The sequence below is a fragment of the Saccostrea cucullata genome, unplaced genomic scaffold, assembly GCF_032062105.1.
Source record: "Saccostrea cucullata isolate Sc308-1 unplaced genomic scaffold, CSIRO_AGI_Scuc_v1 ctg230, whole genome shotgun sequence".
Classification (NCBI taxonomy): domain Eukaryota; kingdom Metazoa; phylum Mollusca; class Bivalvia; order Ostreida; family Ostreidae; genus Saccostrea; species Saccostrea cuccullata.
Genome location: NW_026925128.1, coordinates 245,315 through 253,175, shown reverse-complemented (window position 1 = coordinate 253,175; position 7,861 = coordinate 245,315). Strand labels below are relative to the sequence as shown.

Sequence of the window (7,861 nt, the reverse complement as noted above, 5' to 3'; positions counted from 1 at the left end):
ACGTGGTGGAAGTTAAAGTTTTAAATTGTGTATTAGAAACACGCTGGTCACCAATAACACTCCTAGTATTGGCTGGCCCACTGATCTCCTGGGAAGATTATTCTCATAGTTGTCTGACTTTTATACAGGTAAGTTGTTTAATTAATTATTCCTGCACCACTACATAAAAGGCATTGATTTGTGTACATAGGATATATTTCCCCAATTGTATGCACACCAATGGTAAGATTCATACATAGCCAAGATTTATAAAACAAGTCGAGCGTGCTATGCCATGGTGGGATGGTGGGGGACTTTAAAAAATTGGGTAAATGTTTTGTAAAATTTATCAAATTAATTGTAATGATAATAATTAACTGTCTTCTCTATTGAATCAATCCTTGGACCATTATCGGAATGTCTGCATGCTACATGTAGACTTTGAATTTTGAATTTGAAAATATTGTATGCAAGCAATACTAACTTAAAAGAAGTATAATTATGTAAATATTTCATTTATAAATATTTATTCTCTGCTTTACATCCTATATTTTGTAAATATGTTATCTGATAAGTCATATGACTTAAGGAATATATAAACAAACAATAAACAAAGAAGCTGACGTTTCAAGTTTAATTACAGTGTAATGATTTTTAATGTTTGAATGAACCTAAATAATTAAGTAGCTAAATATATATGTCATATATAGTCTCATCTTTTGTATATTAATTTTAATTAATGTTTTTTATTATGGTAGTGGTTACCACTGACACTCGATTTCCTTAAACATTTAAGAAAATAATCAACATAAGCATATACAGTATGTATACACTTCCAGAGTTCCATTTAAATGTCCAATTCATAAAAGAAACGTTAAGTTCACCAATAACACAATAGGGATATTAAATACTTTCATGCATGATATTAACAAGTAACATATTGGTAGGTATTTAATAATGCAACAAGAAAAGCAAACGTGTAAGTAATGCTATATACAGGTATATTCATTCAGCCAACAGGTAAGTGAATTCGTTTTTGCCGGTGCCATTTTTTTAGTTCCTTCTAGCGCCTCTTCTAAATGCCACTCTCTAAACCCACCTACCCTACTTCTTTAAAAAGTGAACGGTCAATTGAAAAAATAAAACGAGGAAAAGTTCATTCTGCCAAGAAAATTTAAAATATTGTCTTTCTGACATATTTTCTATTTATCAATAAAAATATACATTATGAATGTTTTGAACTGCATTTGAAATGCATAATTGTTAATTTAGTATGATGTTTTTCTGAAAAAAACATGTATAAGTTAATTATTTACTTTTCATTTTCAGAGAAAACATATCAGTTAAAAGAAACCTTTATCAGCTTATAATCCCCTGTCGTAGTGGTCACGTGACGTCACAATGCCACGGTGCGTGTGCGGCACGTACATTTCTACCGACTCCGAGACAGAAGAAGAGGAAGACGAATGGGAGGACTCTTGTCTGAAGGAATGGAAGGAGGAGAACAAAAAGTTCGTACCAACCAAAGCCAGTGAGCTGGTAGAGTCCAAATTACACCTCGCTAGAATTTGTATTGTGGGAGAAACAGGATGTGGAAAAACTGCAATTGCAAAAAACATTGCCTTCAAATATGCGGCACAGAAATGGGATATTGTCGATGTTAAAAATATTAATAACATTAAGAATGCAAATATTTCTTCAAAATCCGTTCTCTTTATAGTTAATGATCCCATTGGGAAAAGCGATATCGATGAAAAATTGTTCAGATTGTGGCATTTACAAAAGGAAATATTGGATGACTATTGTAAGAAAAATAAAGATGGGGAAACAAAAGGAAAGCTTCCCAAAGTCATTGTCACTTGCAGGTCCAATCTTCTCAAAAACGACAGAGAATTCATAATGAGTGGATTCACCATTATAAATCTGGACGAAGATGAAGTAAGATTAACCAAACAAGAAAAAACGGACATTCTAAAGAGACATATAGATTGTTCTGAACTTGAGCATAAGGAACTTAATCAGCTTCTTTTGGTTGAGAAATCATTTCCTTTACTATCCAGTATAGTTTCTACCAGTAAAAACTTACAAGAAAATATACTCAATTTTTTTAGCCAACCTTTCGAACAACTGAAAAGAGAAATTCTATTATTGAAAGAAAATTCCAAAGAAAAATATTTATGTTTACTTTTATTGATTTTGCTGGGAAATAGGCTATCAAAGCATAGTTTTCACGACGAAGACAGGGAATCCCTGGAAGATGAAGAAGATAATGATGAAGACAAAAATGATAAAGACGATGACAATGATAAAGACGACGAGGATGAAGATGATGAGGATGAAACCGACGATGATGAAGACGATGATGATGAAGATGATGATGACGACGATGAAGATGATGATGACGACGATGAAAATGTTTACACGATTAACGACGATAAGATGCTTAATGATCTGTTTGAAACACTTAAACTCAGTAAAAGCATATCTCGGATAGCCCTCATGGATTGTTTAAAGTCTCTCAGGGGTCAGTATTTTCTACGACGTATACGCAGAATTTTCCAAATAACAAATGACTCTTTTCTGCTTGCCTTAACAAATATATTCTGTACTGATGTACCAGAGCAATTTCTTAAATATTGCTGCAGTAGTTTCTTCAGAACATCGACCACGTGTTCCGTTCCAGAAAATCAAATCTTTCCAAAGATTCAACTAGTGGACCGTTTTGTTGATCCTTTTTTGGACAGAATCGAGGATGACATTAAGAATGGCACGTACTTGGATGTATTTCTGTGTCCTTGGATACGTGATGATAGAGTTTTGACAAAGCTTCTGATGCGCCTGAAGACTAAACCTTATGAGGAAATGGAAAAGTTAACTTTATACTCAAAACTTGATCAAGACAATGATCTACAGATTCTGAAACCATGGTTACGGAAGAACTTACAGGGGTATTCTAGACTTGACTTAATCCCTCTGTGCCATGAAATATCTCCAATCATCCTTATGCTTGTATTAAACATTGACAAATTATTTTCTGCAATTTTTTCCTTAGTAAAGGAAAATCAGAGTAGTTCTGAATATTTTAGGAATGCCCCGTTGATGAGCGCCTGTTCTGTCAATGGGCGAAAGGAATTCGCTGAACAAGTTTTAGAAGTAACAGACTTCAAAAATGCGTGCTGGAGTAGACAGGAGAATATATTTTCTATTCATATAGCTGCAAATTTTCTTAACGTTGCCATTTTATCACTTATTCTAAATGAAGAATGTGATGTGAATATGCTTATGCAGAACAACGAATCTCCCCTCTTCTTAGCGGCAGCGGCAGGAAAATACAATCTTCAAAATATCTCTTGGGCACGCAACGTAAAATTCAGTGATCCTAGTAAAACCTTAGACGAAGTATTGGAGGAAAAGCGGATGCAGGCATTGATCCTTCTTGTTGGGAAAGGTGCGAATGTCAACATCCATCCTGTTGAACTTCCAACAGCTCTTGCCTTCACATGTCAGACACAAAATGTCGACATTGTTCGTTTGTTGCTCGATAATGGTGCAAATGTCAATGATACTGGCAAGAACAAAGTGTCTCCTTTACACTTTGCATCTGAGATTGGCAACTTAGAAACAGTCCAGCTACTTTTAGACAAGGGCGCAGATGTTCACATGAGGACCGAAGGAGGGTATACTCCGTTATATTTTGCATCGTTAAATGGTTATGATGCCGTGGTCGAACTTCTTCTCTCAAAAGGAGCATTTGATGAACTCAAGGAAGAGACAGGATACACACCCTTCTTTGTAGCTTGTAAACATGGCCATACAAACATTGTCAAAATGTTCCTAAAGCACGATCCCTGTGTAAATTGTACTTTAGCATCAGGTACCTCAGCAGTTTTAGTTGCTTCTAAGAATGGCCACGAAAAAATTGTCGATTCGCTTCTAAAAAATGGCGCTGATGTAAATATCGTTCAAAAAAGCACAATGATAGGCCCGTTGTTTTCTGCAGCCTCTCGTGGATATGTTCAAGTAGTAGAGCTGCTATTAAACTATGACTTGGATATTAATCTGAGGACAAAGAAAGAAGATACGCCGTTAATCGCTGCTTCAAAAAACGGTCACTTTTTAACCGTCCATTTACTGATAAAAAATAAAGCAAATGTAAATCAAGCCAATAATGTTATGATAACTCCCCTTCACATGGCTGCACAGCAAGGCCATCATGATATTGTGTCGTTACTACTGGAGAACAACGCTGATGTTGATGCATGTTCAAAAAGTGGAGCCACTCCATTAATATTTGCTTCAGGTCGTGGGTACAGGAATGTTGTTCAAGAACTTCTAAATCATGGTGCGGATGTAAATAAATCTAACAGACATGGGAATACTGCCCTTTTTGTTGCTTCAGAGCACGGTCATATTGAAATTGTAAAAATCCTTTTAGCAAAAAAAGCTGATGTTAATTTGTGTTCAAAGAATGAAAAAAGTCCATTGTTCATTGCATTGGAATTTGGTTACCATGAAATTGTTAAAGAATTGTTGTGTCATGGTAGTAATGTGAACGGTGCCGGTTCAAAAAACCCCTTATTGGCCTCTTCATATTCTGGACACGAGAAAACTGTTGCTTTACTTATTGAAAATGGGGCGGAAATCAATGTATGCGACGACGAGGGAAATTCTGCATTAATGAATGCATCAAGAAGAGGGTGGATTAATGTGGTCAAACTTTTGCTGAAGAATGATGCTGACGTCGACATCTGCGATGACGAAGACGATCAAAATGCTCTAGATATGGCGTGTTTTATGGGGCATTCTGATATTGTGAAACTATTACTTGATCATGGCATGGACATTAATAACAATGGTGATAATGAGAAATACACTCCTTTACAACAATCTTTAGAAGGAAACCGTCTCTCAACGGCTTTGCTTCTTTTGGACCGTGGTGCTGATGTAAATACTGTTGTTGACGGTTCAACTGCTCTTTTTTTGGCTTGCTCTGCCGGATTAAAAGAAGTCGTTGATATTCTTTTAGAGCGTAAAGCTGATGTCAATCCTAAAAACTCAGATGGTTCTTCTGCCAAATCCCCACTTTATGCTGCTGTAGAGGAAGGTGATTTTCAGATAGTTAAGGTTCTCTTACAGTGTGGTGCGGATGCAAACTATAGCTCAAGTAACGGTGCTGTAACTGTACTGATGAAAGCTGCACAGAAAAACAACCCCAGCATGGTCAAGCTCCTTATAGAAAATGGAGCTAATGTCAACTCGGTAGATAAATATGGTAATACAGCTCTGTATATAAGTGTGGTTGATAACTACAATGTGGAATCTCTGTCCATTTTACTTAATAACAACGCTGACGTGAATGTTCGCAATCCAGAAGGAACCACACCGTTGATGATGGCTCTGGATAAATTTGATTCATCGAAGTTCGTACAAGCACTGGTTGATCATGGTGCAGACGTCAATGCTCGTGACAAAAAAGGACAACCTATTTTACATCTGGCGGCCGGATGCTATAATGGACATAAGGGCATACCTTTTCTCTTGAAACATGGCGCTGACGTCAATGCACGTAACGAAAATGGCGAAACTGCTCTCCATGAGGCAAGCTATGTTGGTTCTTATAAATCAGTGAAAGCACTTATTGAACATGGGGCAAACGGGACCCTTCGCTCGAAAGCTGGTCTCAGTCCATTGCATATTGCCAAAAGAGGGAGACATGAACAAATTATACGGATTCTTTCTGAGAAATTTGGCGGGAGTGATTTTGATAAAGAAGTCGTACTCGCACGGAATAATCCAAGAGGACCCGCTCTACCAAGAAAGAGTGGTTCAATGAAGTTCAAAAAAACGTGGCGATAAAACAGAACAAACTGATTTAGAAATTTGTTTTTTGAGTTAAAGGTTGGGATCAATGTAACATACATCTTTTCTTTTTCTGACAATACTTAAATTGTCTTATGAAAGTTGTGGTAATAAATGTCAAATATTTACATTGAATGTGTTTATTCAATCTTATTGAAAGCAACTACACCTGTATGCTGATTTGAATGCCCTTTTGTGTGAAGTCACACATCGAACAATTTACACAGAGAAACCCGCGAATAAGAAATATTTTGATCAGGCTACTAAAGACGATAATAAAAATAGAACAAAAAAGCCAGGAAAAAAACAGATTTTGAAAGTGCTTGTAAGAACTACAGAGTTCGAAACTTTCGTTCATACTTGGATATTTTACTTGAAAAAGACACTAGTGGTAATCTAACAACCAAGCTATATGATAAACGTGATGACTTTAACTTTTCTATTGTCAACTTCCCTTTCTTATGCAGCAATATACCTTCATCACCTGCATACGGAGTATAGATATCTCACATGATTCGATGTGCAAGGAATGCTCTACGTATGAACAATTTCTAAAATGAGGTAAATTATTGACAAGCAAGTTGATGAAACAAGAATATCAGCAGTCTCGTTTAAAGTCATCCTTTCGTAAGTTCTATGGTCGATACAATATATGACCTTGTCAGCATATACAGTTTATCTTTGAGTCAAATGCTGACTGACGTTTTTCATACAAATTGTTAGTCCATTGTTTATACACTGAATTGACGACGGATTTTTTCCATGATTTCCCGATCATGACAAGGAGCACACGACGGGTGTGACCGGTCGGCAGGGGATACTCACTCCTCCATGGCACCTGATCCCACCTCTGATGATTCTGGGGTCCGTGTTTGCTCTGCTCTAATTTTGTACTGTTTTATGGACTTTGAGATTGAGCACTGTTCGTTATCTCCATATCCTTCTTGTAAGCAAGAAAATGAAATATAAAAATAGTAGTGTTGGCAACGAGTACCCGGTTAACCGGTTAACCGTCGAACGATGCGAGTATCGGTTAGTAAAACTGCTATCCGGTTACTCGCATAAAAAAAATTACATAGTAAATGCATATAAAATGATTGTTTTCTAGTTTATAAATGTATATACTTACACATTTCCCTAAATTTAGATACCGTTAGACTTTTTGATTAGTTTTCACAGTTTATATAGTTAATAGCTTTGATTGCTTGGGGGTATACAACTTTTGAAGGCCTGAGTTATGATTACCTCATTTGATAATTGAACTTAACGAGATGCCGCCTCAGACAAATTAAGCTTGGATTGTAACTGTAAGAAAGAACAGTTGATTCAAAATCTTAACGAAAATTAACTAATAACTAGTGCTAATTGTAACGGGGACCGTTACAGATGTTCCCCAAACGCTCCCCAACTCCCTTTTGGTGCCATATTCCCTGTAATCTCTATTAAATAAGAAATACTTAATGGATTTAAACTTATCAAGGTCTTCCCAGAAGAATACAAAATATATTTAAATTTAAGCATTGTACGCGTGTTCATGTGCGTAACGGCCATATTATCTTGTCTACAATATCTATATATTTTAATATACTTGATATCAAAAATGTTATCCAAAAGTATTAAAAAATACACTCATTCGAGTGTATTTTTAATTTTACTTTTCACGTGCACGCATGCAAGCAAGTGCATGATGAATACACCTTCTTGTAGGAGTCCCTTATATTTATCTATGTTAAATCTCCTGTTTGGTTAAAAAACAAGGGAGTTATAGCCATTTGAAGTTTCAGCCAATCAGATTGCAGCACACATGCATGCGCGTGATTTCATGAATTTTTTATCTTAATCGTATTGAAGGATATCTTAATGAATGACTATATTTAAAATTCCAAACATTTCGTCAAAAAACAAAATAAATATAGCCATTTAAAGTTTCATAATCAGATTGCAGCACACGTGCATGCGCGTGATTTCATGATTTTCTTTCTATATCGTATTGTAGGATATCCTACTGCATGACTATGTTTTA

General features: G+C 35.9%; 1 protein-coding gene across 1 annotated transcript; it reads left to right on the top strand.

The window, feature by feature from the left end:
- The first annotated feature begins 1,380 nt into the window (after nt 1-1,380).
- On the top strand, nt 1,381-5,883 carry LOC134268114 (ankyrin-3-like). The gene is made up of 2 exons (XM_062750313.1): nt 1,381-1,570; nt 1,700-5,883. Exons 1-2 carry the CDS (start codon nt 1,381-1,383, stop codon nt 5,833-5,835), a joined length of 4,326 nt encoding a protein of 1,441 aa, XP_062606297.1. The 3' UTR covers nt 5,836-5,883.
- The last annotated feature ends 1,978 nt before the right edge of the window (nt 5,884-7,861 follow it).